Below are 22,511 nucleotides of genomic sequence, written 5' to 3'. Positions count from 1 at the left end.
AAGGAGAGGGAAGCCCTGAGCACGATTTCATAGCTACCTCTTCACCTGCACTTTGTAGATTAATCAAATGTAAAACAAAGTTTGTTAATATGTCTAGAAAGTAAATCACTAGAATGCCATGGCATGCCACTGGAAGTACAAGAAGCGCATTTCCTCGCTGTAAATCATATATTTCTGTAGAAGAGGGGCTGGGTGAAGGTTCTTTGCTTGTTTGTTTGGTTTTCTCCAGAAAGACAGACATTTCTTTCTCTGATACCTCATTAAACGTAAGACGATATACAAGACATCACAGGAAAGAGTCAGCAATTCACTATGTGTACAGGATATAAAAGGCGGCAACAGAAGTTTTCCTATCATATGAAGAATTTATAAATTGTAAACTGGGAATAAGTGTATGGATTTGCTTAAAAAAAATCCACCTGTCAGGTTCAGTCTTCATACAGCACAGTGCCCAAGTGCACTGTCAGGGAGGAGAGAGCATCCTATGCCATACATCCTTCTAGCACCTTCTATTACTACACAGTAGCTGGCTATCAGCCCTGTCCTCCAATTTGACAGAAATTCCCACGACACTAAATTTCCATGCATACAGCTCCCAAATTTCAGCAGGGTTTTTTTTTTTGTTTTTTTTTTTTTTGTTTGTTTTTTTCTTTTTCAAGGTCAGTTGGCTCATTTTTCTTTGGGAGACTCTATTCATACAAGCTCTGTAGCCAGAAAATATATGTAAAGACACAGCTCTGGTTTGTCAAATCACATGCACTTTTGCTAACCAGAAGGAATGCTGCAGTCAGAAAAATGCATTTAAATGCCCATAAGGTCACCTGAATATGATCCCTAATTGAACTTCAGTAACGCTATGCAGCTTCCGTATAAGCTCTGCTCACCTCAGACATGCCCTGTTTCCAGGCTGAGGCAGAGCAACAGCCTCCCAGAGAACATTCATGCCTTCCATGATAAGGAAGCGGATGCAGAGTCCCTCCAGGGGACTCTTTGTGGAGGTATCCTACCCCAGCCATGGTCCAAATCCTATTTGTTCCCCATACCCACGCCCTTAGCTTCCTTAGAGTGAATTTCATATAGCTTGGCAGAGAATACCAAGCTGATAAACTCTGCAACATGCATCACCTTCCTAAAAATAGTGCAGAAAAATTAGAATTGCAAAGGTTTATATAAAGCAGTGATTTGACATTTTATGATGAGGAGAATATTATTTTAAGTGGTGTGATTGATTTCTTCTGTTTAAAGACTGAGCAATTTTTCGAGGCCAGCAGGCTTTGCGGGATTATCAATGAAATGAGAAGTCTCTCTTCCCCAGGTTACTGTTCATCAGATGTCAAAGTTGATAGCTGAAGTTGAGAGTTATTACCATCAGAACAGCCATTTTGTAAACTGATAATCTCTGTTCCAGCCCTGGGGAGCAACCCTCTGCATGACAATAGGGAATAAATAATACATGGCTCTGAGCCTTTCACCTCAGGGCACTCTACGCCCTGACTTAATGCCACCAGGGTATAATTAGTATCAGTACTACCATTTGATTGGAAAAGGAGAAATGTAAGATTTTCTTAAGTGATTTTCCACAGGATACACGGGGAGCTGGTGGCAAAGCAAGTGGATGTTTTGCAGCCAACAAGCCAAGAGCAGGAGCGCTGGTGGCAGAACCTACCTTCTGATACTCAGTGCCCAAACAAGATCCTCACAGGGAAGACACTGAAAGGAAGCTTTTATCCTCTCTGTCCACACTAGATCTATTTCTTTACTCAAACTAACTCTCTCAGTAACGAGCAATTTCACATGCATCTTTTCCTTTTAATTAATTAAAATTAATGGCTCTTGATTAAAGTCTAAATCAGAGATATATTGCACAGATGCAGCCACGATACATGCAAGGGAAAAAAAACAATCAACAAAATTATCTTTTTTTTTTCCCCTCCACATAGCAGATTGGCGCCAACTGCAAACTAGTATTTAAATAAATACCTCAAAACACTGTAAAACTATCCTAAGTCTTCATGTGTGTAAAATGGCTTTTGTACAGCAGTATGCATTAAAACTGGCAGTGTGGGGAAAGCATAACCAATGATTATAAAAATCAACCAGAAATTTAGAGGTCTAAACAGCTAAAGCACAGAAAAATTACCATGTAATCATCTACTTGCTCACAACCTGCTACCATCATATTTTAATCTATAAATATGGATTTGCAGTTAAAGAAATAACTGCAAATGGTAGTTAGTAACCTTTGGCTGAAGCCAAGCTTTAAAAATGGTGATCCCAAACAAGAAGTACATTGCATATGACTTTCACAAAAACTACATCACTTACTGTTGACATTCAATTATCTCAGCCATTTATTTGTCTCACTATAAAAGGTGACAGCATTAAATAGGAGAGTGCCATCTCTAAATAATAGGTAACATGAAACTGATACTGTTTCGTACTATCTAGAAATTTTCATTTAAAATGAGATTGCATGGACACTGAAACAGACAGAGGGGGCATGCTGCATCATTTCCAGAACAGGTCATGATAAAGTTCAGTTGTGAATTAAAGTATTATAAGTAGATATCTATTTGCCATCTTTCATTATGCAGACAGTATAGTGCTTTTGTTAACGTACTTGTTACACAGTGCGTATTTGACACCACACAGCAAGCTCAAGCAGCAGTGTCCAAGAAGGAAGTGCTTTGGTACTTCACATCGTAAGCCACTGTATTCACACTGCTGTTCCTGCAGTATTATAGTATTATAGGTAGAAGTTTATGATACCACAGGATAACCATAGTACTTACACAGAGTTGCTCCTTCTTTGAATACCCTTAAAGCATGGTTAGGAACTGTAAAGCTCACTGCTCTACCTAGGATGACTCCTAAGTAGACATCCTAAACAGATGGGCAGGAAAGAGAGCTAATTGTGAATCAATATGGAATTAAAAGCTGTAGCTTAACACATATGCATAATAAGGAAAAAATAAGCCTGTAAGAGTAATTTAATTCTTAAACTTCCCTGTTTCCAAGTGTTGACTCTACCAATGTTCACAATTTTTAACTTTTTTGGGAGTGAGTGCTCCATAGGAAAAAAATGCATTACATCTCTCCAGGTAGACATGCAAAGACTACAAAATGCCAGGATGAAAGTTATCTTGTTCCCACAACAACCACAGAAACAAGGACTCTTGCATTGGAGGGACAGAGATGACAAATTTGGAATTATTTTCATATGTACTGAAATAGAAGTGCCAATGTCACTGAAACTAATGAAACCAGTTATTTACAAAAAGCCCAGAATTTGACATTTTACATCTTCAAAACATTCTGAATATTTGCACTATGACAGAAGACGGACGAGAACAGATAGCTCCAGTTATTGGCCTCTGTTAACACTTTTGATAGTCTGAAACACCAAAATAGTTCCTAAGTAATGCACCTAATAGGAACATCTGTTCCTTTCCTAATTTCTACTCAGAGTACTGAGCAGTCAGGTACAGATAAAGCTACTCTTTTAAACACAGCATTATATTAATAAAAAGAACTGTAAAGACTTCATGTTGCATCTCATCTACTTAAAAAATTTACTTAAGCTCTTGTTATCATTAGTAGCATATGCATTTTCACAAGCTACCAAGTCTAAAAATACTACCTGTAGATTTAAAGCAAAAATTGGTTTTAATAAAAATTTTGCCAAACATCTGTTTTGACTGAAAGAAAGAAACATAAGTCATCTTTCCCAGGCTGCCTTAAAATTCAGATTTAGGATTCTTGTCCTTTTGTCCTCGTTTCAAGAACCATGGCAGTTTTCTCTGATGGGAACACATATAATCAGCTTTGACCCATGACATCAGCTAAAAGATGCTGTATTTATGCGATCTAACTAAACTTCTAATTCTATGTGAATCCTTCAGGCACCACACATTTCACGTCAAGCAGCACTCTTATTATTTTGCATGCTTTGCACATTCTTCAAGCTGACCCTGCAGCAGAATCCAAGTTACTGAATTTAAGGTTTCTAATAAGAAAGAAGTTATTTTTCTAACACAACATCATTAGCAGTTGTCAGACTAAGCCAGCAATTGCGTCACAGACAGCACTGCAGGTACTGTACTGTAATCCCAATTCATGTTTATGTCCAGAGGTCACTTTGGACCATCTACCTAGTAGACAAGATATCAGGACAAAAATAGATGCTTGCAGGGATTTTGTTTACAGTGAGGGTCTGGATGAGCAGAGGAGCAGCTGTGCCTCGAAGACCTACCATATAATGAAGAAAATCTCTTCTGAAGAGGCAGGAGCTTGCTCCGCAGAAGATGAATTGAAGGCAAGTCTGACAAAAGCAAAATTAGATGACCCAGCGATTCCCATTCAAACAAAACTACTATCCTGATTGCATACAGTAATCAAGGTCCTGAGGGGACTGTTCCTCTTTTGCAGTGGGTAGTATGAACACTTAGCACAGTTCTCTGAATTGTTAGCGGAAAGTCCGATAACATCATTACCTGGGTATGTATTTTACCGTATTAACACTTAAGCAATATCTGCTGCAGAAAATAAATACAATCTGATAGTCTAAATCCAGATCTTAATTAGGAAAGTACTGTCAGCTCATACATAAAAGGCATTTATATTTGTAACAGAATTCATTTATTTGCTCCCCATGTAGTTGTTCAAATTTTTTCCTCCTTTACTCTTTTTTCTAATGATCTCTGATAGAACAAACTACACACTTTCTGTCTCTCCCATCTCCCCTCCACCCCCATCTCTGAATTTTTCTGATGGAATCACGGCTTTCTCACTTTTGTGAGGTTTTGTCAGGAAAGCAAATACATTTGGACACCGAATATTCTAAGACGATGCTTCCACTGTAACCAATAACAGGCAAAGATAAGTAAGTGCAAGGTATAAATATTGATATTGACCAAATACATGCCTCTGACAAAGGGGTTTAAAATGTGCTACTAGGGATACTTTAGATCAGTTGCTAGCTTATCAGGAACATCTTAATGTTGAACACAATATAAACCAAAAGGAAAGAAAGAACAGGGAGACACCAGTAAGTATCAAATGGATTCTGAAAAAAAGAGTGCCTCCAGTCAATCATACATGCACCTTTATGAGTATCTAGGAGGAGACACATCAACACTGTCCAGCTTGCTTTGGCATATTGTCTTGACTCGAAAGCAGCAATAGGATATTCTGAAAATAATTAAGCTGAACTTCTACAAATAGAAGATTTAAGGTTTTTTACATAGGGTATTCCTTGAAAATTCATAACAGATCATGGTACATAAGTTTTCAAACACTGTAATGTAGGTAGTAAGTAATATAAGTTTTCAACTACTGGAGGTTTTCCTTTCCCATCACAGTATCACTCGTGTATCAACTTTACATTCTGGAATGCCAAAAATTATGTTGTAAATAAAGATAAATGTTCTCCCTAATAAGAAAAGCCTAAAACAATCTCTCAGTGTGACAGGACTTTTGATATGACTCTTGAGGTTGCCATAAAACCAACACAAGTCATTCGTTCAAGCATATGATAGGTAGGTATGTCTTTCAGAATGTTACATGCCTGCCATATGGAAAACAAAAGACACATTTGTTGGTTTCATATTTTTCCCCTCAATGTACTACATAAATTTAAGATGCCGTATAAAAACCATGAACATTACTATCTACATGAAATCATGATGTCAAGGTTCTCAGAAAAAAAGAGAAGAAAAGAATAAGATAAAAAAGGAAAAGAACATTTCAGATTTGACAAATTCTAGTGATTCTCGTGACTTACCATGACCTTCCTTAAGGTATAGCGTTTGGATCTAATATCATCCATCAGCATTTCATAGGGTGTGAGCTGATATTCTATTGGGAGCGGGTTGTACTGACGCTCTTGAACTTTCTTAAGTTTAACTCCATTCCGTAAATCTCGCATCACTTGTACCCAAAAACGAGCCTGAAGAGAAAAGAGAGAGAAATTTTATTTGATACCTTATCCTTGAATACCACCTCAGATTAAACCAAAGTTGTTCATTCCCCTTTCAGGACACCACCAAATACGTACAGCTGTTTTTAACACATCAACCAAAACCCATTTTATCTGTGGTTATTTTATATAAGCCTATTTTTAACCCTCATGAACGTAACAAAACTTTGTTGCAACTCAGCAGGACTGCAGAGTCACACCTCAAGTGATGTTCATCTCTAAGATAATACAGAAAAAAGATTTGAAATTCTCATACCATACATCTATATTTCCATGTCAAGTATACTGCAAGCATGTCAGGAAAGTTTCTAGACTTATAGCTAACACTATGTGAATTAAAATAGTGATTGAATCCGAAACTTTGTTTCCCTTAGGCCCAGAACTTTCTTGCAAAATTTCCCAGCAGTTGTTCTTCAAATAGAAATTCTGGAATGGACTCCAAATCCTAAGGTCTAGCAATACCCTCTCAGTACTCAACTTCCTTTTGCTCTGCCTATAAGAGCACCACACATGAACACCTCCCCCTCATTTTTTGGGCAGCGAGAATGGCTGGAGAGGAAGAAGAACAGGTGTGGATAGCAGATTGGGACATTGAAATCAAGTACTTTTAAGAACCTCATAATATTTCTCTATGACCGAGCAAGAACAGTAACTAGAAAATAAAACAAGCTACTTTCTGTTAAGAGTTTCTCTGTAACATATTTCTTTCACCACTGGAGAAACTCAGCTGGCAGGTGGCTCTGCCTGCTGCCTGGCTGCCCCTTTGAAGGGCAGTCAGCATGATACCTGTCTAAATGTCCAGTCTTTTTAAATTGGAAGAGCTTCTCCATGAAAACAGTCTAAAGAAAAAATGTAATGCTTGGATAGTTGTATTGTTTCATCTGTCTGTGAAGGAAGGTTGAGACTCCATTTGGTTCTAGCTTGTAATGAGTTACCATTGATTCATATGTTAAAAAAAACAGACACTGATTTTAACATAAACCAAACAATTTTAGGTAAGCATTATAAAGGCATATAAACTACTAGCAATGATGCTGAATCACTATTCAATTGTTGTCTTACCCAGTCAGCATTTTTTAAGTCATCAAGATCTGTGCTGGATTCATCACTTGTCTCTTTGTCCATTTCTTGAATCTTCTTCAGATTCTGCCGATGAAAAGAAAATGAGTCAATAAATGAATGGTGGCATTACTCTCAAGTAAAAGTGAAACTTAATTTTTGACATCTGTTAAATTATGTTGTTTGGGTATTCTACTGAATGTTTTATGACTTGAATAGTAATACTGTAAAAGTAACTTGAAATACTATTTGAATATATTTCTCTTAATTGAAAAGTGGACCTTAAATGCTGGGGAAAAAAAAAATCTTAAGTTTTGAGTGTGAAAGTACTTCAGATAATAGCATGCCAGAGGAAAAACTATACATAGAAATTTTAATATTCCTAAAATTGGGCTATGCACAGAAAAAACCCCAACCACCTAGCAGGTTTGTTAAGCTACAACACAGAAAAAGTTACCAACTTTGTAAGGATCCCATTCATACCAAAATTACTGTTATTTGTTGAATTCAAGACAGCTCATTTTTATAGGAGGAGAAATTCCCAGAAAGCTGGTTGTGAGGAGAAATAAACTGTGAGAAATCCTTTAAACTGAATAGTGAGAGACTTGCATATATATTGAAATTAAGTAGTCTGTACACCATGGTTATAGATTCTGAAATCTGAGTAATAAAATCATGTAAGGAAGAGAAACAGATCTTTTAAAGGGTAAAAACTGCTATTTATGAACAAGATCAGATCATGCAAATATGGGAAAGACTGTCTGCAAAGGGGCAAAAAAAAAAGTTTTCATACTAACACGAGTATGAAAAATGATTTAAAGTTACAGCAGACTGAAGAATAGGCAAGCTTGCACACAGACAAATGCAAGTGAAAGATTTAAAAGGCTGGGGCTTTACAGAAATGATCTTACACACATAAACAACTGCATATTCAAATGTTATTTTTTGGTTTACTTCTGTATTGAAATGTTCTGGAATCAGCAGTACAAACAAATTCTCAGTACTCCGTTCCACTTTTACATAGAGTTTTCCAGGAAATCTTTAACCATGTTTAATTTGATCTGTTTTCTAAGTACTCACTAATGTATTCAAAATGAGTAGTTAAATGCTAACTACTTGTTTATTTTATGACACAAAAGCAACAGGTCAGAGGTCTGACAGATGTATTTATTTATCAAAAATCTTTTTCTCACTTTTAAGCACTCAAGCTCGTCCTTTAATGGAACTGAACAATCAGTCTCAATTTAGCTTTTGAGCTTCCCAGAAAACTTAAAAATAAGCTTTTTTTTTTCCCTGAAAGTAGTTCCAAAACTGCCAACATTTCAGTGGAAGAAGTGGAAGCACTGGAAGAGTGCTTAACTTGCACATTTAACAGAGTGCAAGTATCTACCAAACAGATAGCTAGTAGTTACAGAGATAGCATGTGTGAGCCAGCCACCACAGAGGTTTTGGAAAGAAAGCAGATGGGTTATTTATTGTCTTATTTAAGTAACACACTTGCTTTCATATCAAAGAAGAAATACTACCATTGCGCTATAAAAATCAAATATATAATTTACAGGAAGACTCTAAAAAAACATAAATCACCTACGCCACAGAAGCAAATATATCATGGGACAATGTGGGAATGTTTTGGCATGACTTGCAGTAACACCACAGGATACCCAATTGGGAAAGAATGTCTTTATGGAAACTTGTGTTGGTCCTGTCACTGCAGTCAGCAGTCAGGCTGACACTTAGAGGCAATCACCCTTTTGCAAGGGAAAAAAAAGAAAAATGGAAAGAATGAGTAACATAAAGGCCTCACTTCTGTGTATTTTGCTGTCCAGGGTTTCTTCTGTTCTGTATCATACAGTTGCAGCAATCATTTCAAATATAGTATCTGTGAACTGTAAATTACTTGCTTTCTTGCAAACTGCTTTTATTGATAAACTGCAAAATATAAAATCATTCTGATACTTTCTCCTTTTCCTCTTTGTAATCAAAAAGCTAACTTCAGTAAATGAGGTCACAACTGTCAGATTTGCTCCTCCTTTCCACACTGGAAGGTACACTTTAATTTTTTAAAAAATAACATGTTCCAGCTGCTTAACCTTTACTTCGACTGTTCAACAAGATTTGCAGCAATTACCCATCTCAGCAATGTGTTCCCTACCATACAGTTTACTAGGCTTGTTTATGCCCAAAGGCTCATGCCTTTGACTGACATAAATGTTCCATGAAGCTAAAAAGGTTACAACCTGTTTTTCCTAACAGCAGAAAATAACAAGGGGGGGGGAACCCTGAAGAGCTGAAAGATCTTCCAAATAAGGCAACCATCTAATTAGTTTCTTTGGAACATAGCTTGAGGGGGAGTTTCTACCTGAGAAAGCACAGGTGTAAGTGATGCTGGCTACCATGCACTGGAGAGTTGCAAGAGCAAAACCTGCAAGCCAAGAGGTAAGTCTCTCAAAGTGCAGTTTTATGATCCAAATGCGCCGATAAAAGCACAGGCTACTGCCAAAGCTGGGCTCCTGCTCTTTCCCATCCTAGCCAAGTGCTCCAGACGCTTCCCTCATACCAGCACAGACACCCACTTCGTAGGGATAGTTCATTCCCCTCCCCAGCACCGGCTCAAACCCCTAAACGAAGCTCACCATGCAATTAGTGGAGAACAGTAGAAAGGAAAGCAATTTCCATCGTTATAGAAATTAGAAAGCTTTGGAGTATTGGGAAGAAAAAGAAACAGCAAGTGCTCTATCCTTGTAGCCAGTGCTTAGGAAGGTTTCTTTAACTCTTCCACACCTGTCAGGTGCTGCTTAGGAAGGAATAAATTCACTGTGACAAATGATTACATTTAAACTTCTAGACTGAATGAAATATTATCATTTCCCTCCAGCACCCCCAGCCAGCATCAGTGGGTTTCGGCATCTGTTTCAATCGTAAATTATGGAAACCAACACATTTACAATACAAGAGACCATTTGTCAGAACTTAACTGTGATCCAAAACCTGTGAGTAGCCTCAGCTGCTGTTGCCACTTGTACTTACCCTTGGGACAATGGATTAAGAGCAGCTATTACAGTATAATAAATACATGGCCTAAATGGGTTTCCATTTCAGAAAGCAGAAACATCTTAAAAGGGTTTTTCTAAATGGTCCCAGGACCTCAGACCCATACCAGAGACCTGATTCACCTACTACAGCCTGGGCGTTCATTCAGGAAATAAGGGCTGGATGTGTAGGAAGCGAGTGTTTCAACAGCTTTGGCTTTTTTTTAAATCATTACAGCATTTGGCCTTTTTTGTAAAAAACTGCATTTTGTGACAAAAGCTAGTAATAAAAATACCAAATGTCTTCAAATGTCTTGCTGCACTATGAAAAGCAGGCAGTTGATTTGCTGCTGCTGCGTGTCCCACATTTGAGACGCACTCTCCTGTGCTCGGTGACAGATGGGAGTTTATATAAAGATACTTGTCAGCACAGCGTCAAAGACTCGCTTCCACAAAACGCTCTTGAAAACACAATGTTTTAATGAAGACAGTATTCTCAGGAATCCAGATCTGGACTTTGTCTTTCACCCACTGCAGAACACAGTCTACTGCAGTTTCCAGTTTATATTCTTAATTAGGAATCATTTGTTCACTGATGCAAGTAGTTCTTACGCTGCTATCTGTGAAACTAATAAAATATTCTTGCACCTCTAGGCTCAATTTAAAAATATATAACCTGTACATAGGGGGAAAACTGCTTTTATATATTCAGCTATCCAACTTGGGTTTAAATTCCAAGGACTTGGCCAGCAGCATTACTCTAGTTCTTTGAAAAGACCCAAGCCCCATTCAATTAAAACATGGGAATAGGATCAGTTAAATCAGTCCCTGGAAACCTCTCGAGTGGATATCAGACAAAGTTCTTCATATATAGTGGTATGGGTCGACGCACTTTGCTCAGCTCTGGAAAGGGCAATAGTCACGATGCTGCTCAAGGTAACTGTTTAAGAGGCGGCAAAAAACCCCAAACCGAGTGCATGTAACACTTACTGAGTGACAGTGCCTGCATCATTTAAGAGGGGAAACCAAACCAAACCAAACCACAAAACTAAAACAGCAGCTGTTTCCCTTATTAAACCTCCTAAACTGAGGGATCAAACAAATCATGATGTGGCCGCAAGCCTGACGACAACACAGTTGCAAAAGCAGAGTCACCAGAAGCCTGGAAGTGACAAAAGTGAAGGACAAAAGTGAAGTTAAGAGCAGAAAATTTTGTGAATAAATTTCTTTCTCCAGCTGTGCTTTCTGAAAATCCAAGCAGCAGGGTATTTAACAGCTTTTATGGGCATGAGACTATTAAGAGTAACTTGGCTAATGACCATATTTCCAAAATAAGTTAGCCATTAACATTTTTTAGATACCTATTAACTACCTCTATTATCATATTTTGTACAAGTAATACACCAGTATAGCCACGTTAAATGGAAAGTAACACTTGACTTTTTTAATTAACTGTTTTCCAATTGAGTCTTTACATGGCATGAAACTAGGAGAAAAGGAAAGGAATAATTTCATTTCCACTCATGTACTTAATTAGAATTTGTATGTTTACATTTTTATACAGATCAGATTGAAATATATCCAGGCAGACTGAAAGAATTATGTTTTTACATCAGAAAGGACAGAAGTGAAAGGCGACGTGATTTAAAAGAACAGTATACAGATGACAGGTTGGGAGCTTTACCTGTATTCTACCAAAAACTTAATTACCAGGCATACTGTGGATAATGAAAACATGGATGAGTTTTTGATGAACATGGACTTCACTGAATCGAAGATGTAGGCAATTATAAAAATACACAAAGTCTTAATTAGTTTGGAAGGAATATTAATCTTGATGCTTTAGGGTGTACATCAATCTCTAAAAATTTTTGAGATACGAGTCAAACCTACTGCAGCAGATTAAGACACATCTGCCTATTGGACACTTCTTGTATTTTATGCTGGCCAGCATCACGTGGTGTCTTTTAGCAACAGCTCTGCCAGTTGTGGAGTTTATCACCCACAGCCCACTCACAAATGCTTAGCTCTGCTACAGGCTGGCATTGGCATTTACTGTACCACTCACAGCGCGGTTGAGGTTGGAAGGCACCTCTGGAGTTCAGCTGGTCCAGCTGCCCTGCTCAAGCAGGACCACCCAGGGCCAGCTGCCCAAGAACCGTGTCCAGCTGGCTTCTGAATATCTCCAAGGACAGAGACTCCACAGCCTCCCTGGGCAACCTGTGCCAGTGCTGAGTCACCCTCACAGTTGAAAAAGTGTTTCCTGCTGTTCAGAGGGAACCTCCTGTGTTTCAGGTTGTGCCCATTGCCTCCGGCCCTGCCACTGGGCACCACTGAAGAGAGCCTGGCTCCATCATCTTTCCACCCTCCCTTCAGGTATTTGTACACATTGGTAAGATCCCCCTGAGCCTTCTCTTCTCCAGGCTGAACAGCCCCAGCTCTCTCAGCCTCTCTTGATATGTGAGATGTTCCAGTCCCTTCCTCATCTTCGTGGCCCTTCCTTGGGCTCTCTCCAGTATGTCCATGTCTCTCTTGTACTGGGTTGTACTGGGGAGCCCAGAATTGGACACAGCACTCCAGCTGTGGCCTTACCAGTGCTGAGTAGAGGGGAAGGATCACCTCCCTTGACCTGGAGGCAATATTTCTCCCAGTGTAGCCTAGGACACCATAAGGCTTCTTTGCAACAAGGGCACATTGCTGGCCCACTCAGCCATTAAGCGCACGTGGAGCATTAACTCCAGTAGAAGGCAAGACTGGGCAGTAACAGGGAGCTGAAGGAGGACTAGGGCAGATATTCCCTCAATAAAGCAGGTTCACAATGTGCGTAGCAGACCAGGTGGATCCCCGGTCTGATCCAGAGCAGCAATTTCTGCATTCCTATGCTTGCATAGTCTCTCCCTGTCTCTCTGTCACACTTGATGCCATTTCTGAGCAATGTGTGCGACCTTTTCAGATACTCCATATAACATGGGAGTCCATATCTCATGGACATCACTTATTTGTACCTACAGTTCTGTCTATGGCTAGGTGCCAACAAAGGTGATATCAATGACTTTTGGATGATCCTGAAAAAGATGAATCTTTTCTTTTACATGAGGTCCATTTTTAGCAGATACTCAAACTGTCTTCCCCCTCACCACACACGCATGCATTTCCTCCACCTTGTTGGCCATCTTTCCTCACACACAACCAAAAAAAAAAGGGGGAGACCCGCTTTTTGTGGAAATTTCCTATTGCAATTTTAAAAGCTCACTGCTTGAGATGAGAAACAAGCTGTACTCCATTTTTGTCATCAGCTGTAAATGCTTAAACAGCAGGACACAGAGTTAGGAGGTCTTGGCCCATCAAAAGATCACTTCTGGATGGCAGTAAATGGTACCCAGGGTGGATCTGCAGCAAGGGCACCTTTCACAGAGCCTGAGCAGCATACAGATGCTGCCAGCAAGCTGGAAAAACACCCCAGTAAACTTGCTAGAAAAATTTCACCTTGCAAAAAGATGCAAAGTTAGTCAGATTAGTTAACTTAATTTCAACCCTACCATTGGAGATGCTGCTGCTATTCCACAGAAATACGTATTTTTACTACTGTTTTTGGTTTTTTGGGTTTTTTGTTTGGTTTTTTTTTTTTTACTATTGTAATAATAGTATCACACCTTTCTCAACTCTGGCTTGAGTCCTGTCCTGTGCATCCACTACATTAAACATTTCATTCTCTTTAAGAATGGAAGTACCATCTCCCTGTCTGCAAGTCAGCTTTACTGCTGACCTTTCATCCACAGGGAATCAGACTGGAAATAAAATCCACATGGCATCAAGTATGCGACAAAGTGCCTAAAACATTTTATTTGACATCCATTGATATGACCGGAACAGCTCACTCATTGCTTCATCATTTCTGATTAATGCACTCACCCAAATGCATGCCAGTAAAACCTTTTCTGAAATTATGCTCCATTTGTTATATGACAGTGATGTTCACAATGACAGACTGAAAAGCACATAACTACTCAGTGTATATATTAGTAACAAAACATATTACAACCCTATAGGCCTATCCCTCCTGCCTACTGATCTATCCCTCATGAAATCCTGTAACTTTCAAAATCCTGACACGTTTTTATAGTGCCAAATTGAAAACAGCATCACAGCAATATTTTTTCTGCCTCTTTCACAGTGTACTTCCCTTCTAAACCTGTCCTGGGCTGTAGCATAAGATAGGTCAGATTTGGTCCACTCCCAGCAAGTGAATTTCTGCAGATAAAAATTCTCCCTCTTCCACTACAGTGAATTTGGCTGTTTAAGCGCCAACTGAGCAAAAACTATAAACTTCATATACCTGGGAAACAGATACCCAGATGCCATCCAGTGGCCCTAGAAGGAATCCAAGGAATTTCAAAGTCATTTTTATTCACAGGAAAGTTATTTTAAGTAATTTTAGAGGATTTTTTCCCCCTTTTTAGTGTTTTTAATTTCATTTTGATCTCAAGTCCACAACTGTGTCTAGGTCTGAGGGATTCTAAAGGAAGATCTCTGAATAAAGCTGTCACTTTTTGAAATAAACTAACAGTTTAAAATTCCTGGATCTTTAGTGTCACAAACACATTATTACACAGTATAAGGTTTTTTTATCTGCCAGTGCAATCACTACAAATTCATGACAACAAAATGTCCTTACTGAAGTATTGTGTTTCTCTCCTTTGTACCCAATACTCATATGAAAATAACAAAAGGAAAAGAAAAAGGAATTTATTGACTTGAATTGTATTTAACCGTATTCCTCATGAATTAAGATTCTTCCATGTATTTGCAAGAGAGAAGAGCATATAAACAATACCACAGCTTTTACTGGCACAAACCTAGTGTGATCATATGATTCCTGCTTGCCTCAAATATAAACTATAGAGGTCATTTTAAAAAGGTGTAACAAGACTTACAGCATTCCACCTCATATTTTCTTCATACCTATTTTTTTCTTTGTACGCTACATTATTTTCAAAATTAAATACATTCCAAACCCATAGCTGGATAAAAGCTATAAGCAAGGATCAAGCGCATCGTAAAACCGAAGTATTCAGATTCCAAAGCTGCTTGTAAGATAATTTTCTTGGACACTTCTTGTATGCCTACTGGGGGACTGATCCAGAGTAAAATTAAATCAAAAGATCAAAATTCTGGCCTTGGTTAGGTGCAGCAATAAAAGCCTTACTGATTTCAGTAGGGCCAAAATTCCATCTACAAGGATTACTTCCTTTGACCTAAATGTGCTTTGAATCAATCTCTAATAGCCTTTGAGAGGCAAATGGTTTCTTTCATTTGGGATTAACTCATAGTATGCTCTATGGTCTGATCAGATGTTGTTGGATTTTTACGTCCAATTACAAGGTGATTAAATAATTTGCAAATTCAAAACACCCCTCTACTTTTTTAATAAATTTAAAAAAAAATATTAAGACTTAATTTTAAATGGTTATAAACCACAATATTTTACTTTGACATTGACAACAGAGATGCCTTATTACTGCTTACTGTGGCCAAAATGTTCAAGAACTACTGGAAACATAATTCCTCTCTGAGCAGAAAGAAGAACTCGAAAGGGTCTTATCTTTGAGCCTCAACATGGACTTTGCAATACCTGTTAGTTGAGGTGTTTCTAGCACAGGTCCCTCAATTAGTATATCCAGTGGTCAGAACACTAAGGAGCACTCAAAAGCCAAGGTGTGAAATTAATGATGTCAAGGTTCGGGAGACAGATTTAGCACGGAGACACTGTATCCTGTCTGCTCTCTGTATCAGGGGCATTGGATGCAGGTGAACCCTTAACACAGGCACTTCAGAAAACAGGTGGCTCTTTAGCCATGCTGACACTGTCAAATTTATCCTTGTATGATACTGCTTCAGTTTAAAAATTGCTTTCAGTTTGAGTAGGACTGGAGGAAAAGTGGAGGTGAAACTTGACCCTGTGCAACAGAAAAACATCTCTGCAGGATTCTCCCCCATGGAGGGATGCATCTCGACCAGGAAGAAAAGACAGCACCAGCCCCTTATGCCTCTGACTGGTTTGCATCTTCCACTACCAGAGTGAGGATAAAAGCTCTCTTGTGCTGCTCTGAGGCTCATCTGACTCTCTGATGAGCTGATTCAGCTCATTAACCTGACAAGGAATGACTCCTCTTTTTTTTTGGTATTTCCTGTGTTTGTTTCCTAGAACCAGATGAAGTAAAACAGTGGGAGCATGTGTGTGTGGGTGGAACAGCTCTGCCTCTTCCAGCAGCAAAATTTTTAGATCAGCCTGTAAAATCTTATCCTGCTTTTGAAAGGTACTGTAAATCTTGACTTACATAAGAAAAGAAAATCCTTCAGGGATTTAATAAAAAAAAAAAAATTATGAAAGTGTCGTTACTTGACAAGTTGGGGTGAAGAAACCAGCTTTAAGCAGCATGTTTCCCTTCCTGCCCTTCCCCTCACCCACCAGTTTTCCAATGCAATCAACACCCACACTGTGTTAATACAATTGTTTATGGAGCTATTCTGCAGGCCAGAACACTGAAACTATCTTCATTAAAAATCATCCGCCCACCCTCAAAGTTATTCTTCAGCCAGACCATTTAATTGCAGTGGTTCATAGGATGGCCTCTCAGTAGTCACCAGTGACAGCCAAGCAGGCAGTAAACATAAGCACCACGATCTACAGGCAGAAATTTTTCTTTTTTTAAGTTGGCTCTGCTGTGAAGCCTATGTGACAGACAAATAAGCTGATCATACATCAAAGGTAAGGGAAGCTGCTGACTGGGGACAAAATATGAGCAAGAAGAATCTCAGGTAATTCTCAGCCAAAGGCAGGCATGAGAAGGAGCTGCGGAACAACAGGCAAAGCTCTGATGCTTCACAACATCCCTGAAACACCAGAGAAGCTTTTAGACTCAAATACATTGCATACATGCATGTAGGAATGGATGCATGTATGCAGTGTGTAACCCTCCAAGAAAAACTTCTGTTTTACTCCCAAATAGACTAGTGGCAATTAATAACAATTTCTATGAGACATCTGTAAATGGTTACAGGCCAAAAGAAAAAACAACCTCAGCTGTAGAACTGCTCTCCCTGAACACTATAGATAACTTCCTCAAGCATCTGACATTCACTACTGGCTGGGTACAGAAGTGATTTTGTAAGCCTAATAATTCACACAGTAATGAGCTCAAAAGCAGAAAACCTTCTCAGACTGCTTACCTCTTTTGCACTTTTAATTTTGGCCAAGAAAGTGTACAGTTCCATTGTTTCAGCAAACAGAGCCCGACATACTGCTTGATAGTGGTTCGGCGCCTCTGATCGGGTTGGCAGGTGGGCAGCACACAGCTAGAGAGAAAAATAAATAGCAATATCAAAACAATGCCCCATCGCTTTCACTAACGCTACAGAGCATGAGAGAACATGAAAGCGAATGCAATGGAATATTTAGGGCACAAAAATCCATGAGACATTTAAGTTTTGGCAGAAATTGGGGTGTATTTTCTTAACCTTCTGCTACCATTTATTTTATGAGGAGTGTTCTATAAGGATGGTAAAGGGACTGGTTGACCACGTCCTGGAAAACTCTGAAAACCAAGACATTGCCATTTCACTTTAAAAAAAAAAAAAAAAAAAAAAGAAAAAAGAAAGATGACATAATTGTGAAGGGAAAAAAACAATCTCGCAGCATTAAATTTTGGGAAAACGTACTTAATTCAAACCAGCTTTAATAGTAAGTGTTGTTTAGCTTCTTATGAATGTGGAAGAGAACTTATCCCTACCAATTTATGAAAGGACAGAAGGTGAAGCAAGGAAAAAAGTGTAATCGTCAAGCTGAAAGTCTGATTTAATTTATTTCAAGCAGTACAAAGATTTTAAAAATCAGCAAGAGCCATGGAAGAGCAGGCTTATTGCTTCACCTCAGACATTCATAAACATTTCCAGACACAGGCACAGCTGAGGTAAAGAAACACTGATAGATGTTTTCATATACACTAAACTTGCAAAACTCTGAAAGCCTACTCAAATCACTAATAATCATTCACAACTACTGTTAAGCAGTCAGTCCGGCATTGCTTTTAGAGTAAAACATGCAGTTCCCATTTCTGAAGAGAAGTTTCACTGAAACCAGCCTTTATACATCAGAAAACCTGAATGGTATGAGCAACATCTAGCTTCATGAACACGAACATCCAGCTTCTACTATTGTAGAATAGCTCAGCACTGACACTAATAGTTGTAGTATCTTTTTCCCCTAAGTCACATCCATCACCTGTAAGTATTCATCATGGAAATCTTTGCTGGAAACGGACAGAACAAAATAACATCTATAATTTGTTCCCTAAACAGTTTTAAATCAAAAAAACCCCAAAGCCGAAACTAGAGCACCCATATCATATATCATACTGGTGTATATATTAAAATAAAACAAAATCTTAACCAAGGCCTAAAAATTTGTCTTGTTATTGTGGTTTTACAGGAGCTAGTTATAATATATAGAGAGCTATGTTTTATAGCTGTAGAGCTAAAACTAAGAACAAGCCAAAACCTGAGGCAGTAGGTGGCTACATTCAGATCTCCAGAACTAAAGCTTGAGACAAAAGCCTATTTAGGAGAAGAGCCCTTAATTAGCCTAGTGGCATATTTGTCTAAATCGCTCCTGTTATTACAGTGAACACTGTGGTTACAAGGGGCACAATGCATGTAAAGCTCGGGCTACTTTTTCATATTGCTTTCAATTTGATTTAAATCCATACTGCCACTAAAAGGTGTGGTCCTGTGGCCTCCAGCTGTACGCGTCCACTGATGCCCTTATGCTGGCACCAGAGTGTGCGCCCTAACTCAGAGAGGATTACTCACCCGGACAAAAATTAACAACGCGAAGGAAGTGGAACAGGAGACAATTATTCTTCATGGCACGGACACACACATAGTAGCGCAGGCAAAAAGGAGCAAGGGGAATACGCTGCCAGAGCGGGGAAGGGAGGAAGGGCTGAACAATTGCTTTTGGTTGCAGTTAGATTTAGATTGGCTCAGTCTCACTGACAAGTTGCTTTCTAAGGCCATAGGCCCCTTGTTATCTTTTATTTCTTGCAATTAGTATAACAATACAGAGTTCAGTGGTCAGATTTGCTCAACTTCTTTGATAGATTTTTACAAGCACAATTTGGATTCCTGCAATATCCTATTCTGATTATTGTATCCATATATGTATCTCCTTCTAGTTGTAAAAAAGAATATATATAAGGAAAGTTTATATATGTATGTGTGTATTTTCCTTCCTTCCTATATACTTTCCTTATACATTGGGAATGCAAGGCAGACGTTCACAAAACTGCCCTTGATTCCTCTCTCCCAAATTTTATACTGCTTTACGATGATGGCCAAAATTTTCTTATACTCTTCAAATTTATTTCTGGATAATCACAAGGACATAGTTGGCAGAAAAAAAACCACTTTTCTCTTTTTTTTTTTTTTCCTTTCTTTTTTTTTCCTTTTTTTTTTCTTCCTTTTTCTTCCCCCCTCCCTCCCCCTTTTTTTTCTTTTCTTTTTTTCCTTTTCAACCAATCTCCTTTGCAGGTAAAGGAGGAGTGGATATGGTGGTGTTGGGTCGATGGTTGGACTCAATGATCTTAGAGGTGTTTTCCAACCTTAATGATTCTATGATTCTAAAGGGAGAAAAAACGAAACAGATGCACCTGTAATGTGTGCTACAGTGACAACACATACCACAAAGATAGAAGCTATTAAATATTTCCCTTGACTTAATGAAAAGTCAGAACATTTAAAAGACCAAATTCTGAGTATGGTTCATTTGTGTTCCTTTTTGTCAATAACTAATCATGTCCTTACCTGCCCTACTATGTTTTCAGTAAGATATTTCTGGTTATTAATTATAGCACAGATAAAAAGGGTTTCATTCTAAAATACACCACTTACAGGAATAACAATAACTATAAGAATAACAACAACAGCGATTTCAAAAAGGTCATAAAGTGGTACAAGTCTCCATAGCCGAGAATAAAATTTTATTATTATACAGATTGCACACAGGTTTTTAAGAATGCTTTTTTTCTTTATTTAGAAGCATGTTAATTAGAAACAATTTGCATCAAGTATTGAGAAAGTTACTGAAATGCAGCAGTGGCAAGTTCAAGCAGGGGATGGATATAATCTTGATTCTATTATGGAACATGAAGTAAAGCAAAAAAAATTAAACACCTGCTGCTGAACTTAGTTACAAAAGCAACCACATAAAAAGTTAACCATTTGGTTTGTAAACGTTAGGCTGCAGGTATTAAACGAGGGCCAGCAGCTCCTACTAACTTTCATGTTCTGAAAAAAGTCAGTCTCTGAGTGATCTTACATTATGTGGAGATGCATTACATACAAAAACCCCTTGTGGTAACATTAAGTCAAGTGACTTAGCATAAGTTTTTGGATTGGGGAAGGTAAGCCTGAAGAAAAAGGGAAATGCAAATAGGACAGACCGATTTTTTTTCCCCTTCACTGTAATATATTGTACTTGCATGTTGTTCAGAGCGCCTGACAAGCTATAACTTCTACATGAAAAAATACTGCAAAATCTAGGTAGGTGAGGCAAATCAAGTACGAAATGTCACTTCTAGCCTGAGTTCAGGATATTTATCCACTTTAAAGATGTGATTTTTATTTTTTTTAAATTTTATGATAGTAGTGTTTGAAAAGCTATGTTACTGTAACACACCACAAAAATCACAGTCAGAATGTTTTAATAATTGAGATATGAAAGGACAGCCACCTAATGAACTCCTCCTCCTCTTACCATGTCACAGTGGTCATGGTGCAAGAAGGATTAAGATCAGGTCTGCAGTCTTTTCCAGCCATTCAGAGTTCATCGAGGAAAGGAAGCCTCTGTATGTTGCTTATTCTGACACTTGCCTTTTCATCCCTCATGATAAAACTATCCTAAGGGGAATGAATGCGAACAGTGCCCGGAGCTTAATACAAGGGCTGTTTGTTCTGTTTCCAAGTTGTCTCAAAAAGTATGGTTGAAAACAAATTATGTGGTCTTTGCAAACTGGTGAAATATCAAAAATATTATCAACTACCGAAGCATTAACTAGCTCGGTCTGTAACTATTTCCATTTGCAATCATTGTGAAGAGCAGGGATTGTTTTTATTTTTTTTTTTCCTAACTGAGCCTATCCAAAACCCAGCTTGACCCAAAGCATTCAATCTTTGCATAGATCACTAAGAAGATTAGAGAATTTCCATCCACATTCAGGGTTCACAGAAAAAAAACCCCACATTATGTAAATACCATAGCCTTGCCAGCTCCTCTATCCAAATTCATCCTCAATAGACTAGGAAACAGAGTACACCAAGCCAAAGCAGCGTTAACAGAAATCACAATTTAACCATCCGAAGAGATCGAACAGTGTTTCTTGCATTTGTTTGAATACATTCCATCAAGGGCTCCATAAAATTACAAAAAATACAACTGACTCATCCACTAAAATTCAGGTAGGTTTTGCAAAACCTTTTTGGGTAGATATATACTGGAAGCTTCATCAAAACACCTGGCCTGCTGGAATTAAGATTTCAAAAGACAAAAAGTGTTTCCACTTGCAACCATCTTGGGCAGAGGGCCTATATGAAAGCACCACAAAAAAAGAAAAGGATTTCTTTTTCCCATGGGCCACAAAGACAAGCTATTGGTATTATGTAAAACATACTACCAGCCTGCAAATGCCAGGCTTGTTAAGTGTTTTGAAAGCCTTGGAGTATTAACATAGACTTAAAAGATGTACTTTTTCTTAAGCAACAAGAAGAAATTACTTTAACCAACAGATCACTGAACATGCAACTGTACTAGGTATCTGCCTCATCCTTTGCAGTATGGTACTGCAACAGGTTCAAAAAATAAAACTCAGCTTGAGACGGCTTCCCAAGTTAAGGTTATTTTCTGAAAGATTTTATCTCCGTGCAGATAAACTAGACCTTGTGATTAGGCTTTAAAAAAAAAAAAAAAATCCTTTTATACCTATGAATATGAACTTCAAGGGGCCATCTGCCTCACCAGAAAAATCTTACCAAGACAATAGCTGTGTATTTATAAAACTCAACCGAGCATTTTGCTTTGCTTTATTATCCAGAATAACATTAAGGGATGGACCGTTCAGAGGAATAAGAAGTGTTTTGACATGAGTTTGCAAGATGTTTCTGCCTGCTAGGACAGGTTCTGTACATAGTACACAGAACTTAGGCACAGTGCAAGTTTTGAGGCGGCTTTCACGACACCTGGAGCCAGCTTGCGGGCTCCCTACCAGTTCACAGCTGCTCTCTCAAACTTTCCAGGCAGAGATTTGCCCCTGGCTCCGCCACTTGTAACCGCAGTGGGCCAAGGATTAGCTGATCCCTCCGATAAAGGACTTTAGGGGAATACTAGCGAG

General features: G+C 38.5%; 1 protein-coding gene across 1 annotated transcript in view; it reads right to left on the bottom strand.

Annotated features, from left to right (window-relative positions):
- The window catches only part of SPIRE1 (spire-type actin nucleation factor 1), a 125,228-nt gene that overhangs the window by 27,807 nt on the left and 74,910 nt on the right, over positions 1-22,511 (bottom strand). Inside the window, exons 4-6 of the mRNA XM_009318579.1 lie at positions 17,299-17,424; positions 7,040-7,123; positions 5,783-5,947 (exon numbers count right to left, since the gene is read on the bottom strand). Of these exons, the coding sequence (XP_009316854.1) occupies positions 5,783-5,947; positions 7,040-7,123; positions 17,299-17,424 (375 nt within the window). The remainder of the gene's footprint in view (positions 1-5,782; positions 5,948-7,039; positions 7,124-17,298; positions 17,425-22,511) is intronic.

Source organism: Pygoscelis adeliae, unplaced genomic scaffold (genome assembly GCF_000699105.1).
Source record: "Pygoscelis adeliae isolate BGI_AS28 unplaced genomic scaffold, ASM69910v1 Scaffold42, whole genome shotgun sequence".
Lineage (NCBI taxonomy): Eukaryota > Metazoa > Chordata > Aves > Sphenisciformes > Spheniscidae > Pygoscelis > Pygoscelis adeliae.
This window is presented reverse-complemented; position numbering and strand designations above follow the sequence as displayed.